This window comes from Eimeria mitis, genomic scaffold (assembly GCF_000499745.2).
Source record: "Eimeria mitis Houghton genomic scaffold, Emh_scaff13023, whole genome shotgun sequence".
In the NCBI taxonomy this organism is placed as follows: Eukaryota; Apicomplexa; class Conoidasida; order Eucoccidiorida; family Eimeriidae; genus Eimeria; species Eimeria mitis.
In genome coordinates, this window is record NW_024013035.1 from 1 (window position 1) to 756 (window position 756).

Consider the following 756-nt stretch of genomic DNA (forward strand, 5'->3'; position numbering starts at 1 on the left):
TATATATATATATATATATATATATATTATATATATACATGCAGCAATATAAATATTATATATTTTCCTGTTCTGCGTTTATTTTATTTTATTTTATTTTTAATATAAAATAAAATAAAAACACAAAATTTATATTTAACTACACTTGTTGCTATAATACTAAAATAAATTATAATAATATATGAAGCATCAACTGCTGCTGCTGCTGCTGCTGCTGTTGCTGCTGCTGCAGCTGCTGCTGCTGCTGCAGCTGCTGCTGCTGTTGCTGCTGCTGCTGCTGCTGCTGCTGCTGCAAGCTGCAGCTCAGAAAAAGCAAAAACCGCAGCAGCAGGTCGTTGAAGCCTGGATGCTGCTGCTGCTGTTGCTGCTGCTGCTGTTGCTGCTGCTGCTGCTGTTGCTGCTGCCGCTGCTGCTGTTGCTGCTGTTGCTGCTGCTGCTGTTGCTGCTGCTGCTGCTGCTGCAGGGTTTGCATGCAACAGCAGATAAGAGGAGATGATAATACATTTTTTTTAACTAAGACAGATAATGCATATATATATATATATATATATATATATATATGTATATATATATCTTTTTGTGTGTATTATATATTTATTTATTTTATATTTATTTTTATATTAAATAAAGCAGCGTTTGTTTTAGCATTACATTCATCTTCTTATATATATCCCTCTTTATATATATCTGCATATATATAATATATATAACATATATTATATACATATATATATATATATATATATATATACATAT

At 31.6% G+C, this 756-nt stretch overlaps 1 protein-coding gene across 1 annotated transcript; it reads right to left on the reverse strand.

The window, feature by feature from the left end:
- Positions 1 to 169: 169 nt before the first annotated feature.
- EMH_0000410 (uncharacterized protein) lies at positions 170 to 472 on the reverse strand (the record flags this gene model as incomplete). Its single annotated transcript, XM_038022238.1, has 1 exon — positions 170 to 472. One exon carries the CDS (start codon positions 470 to 472, stop codon positions 170 to 172), a length of 303 nt encoding a protein of 100 aa, XP_037878092.1.
- Between the last annotated feature and the right edge of the window lie 284 nt (positions 473 to 756).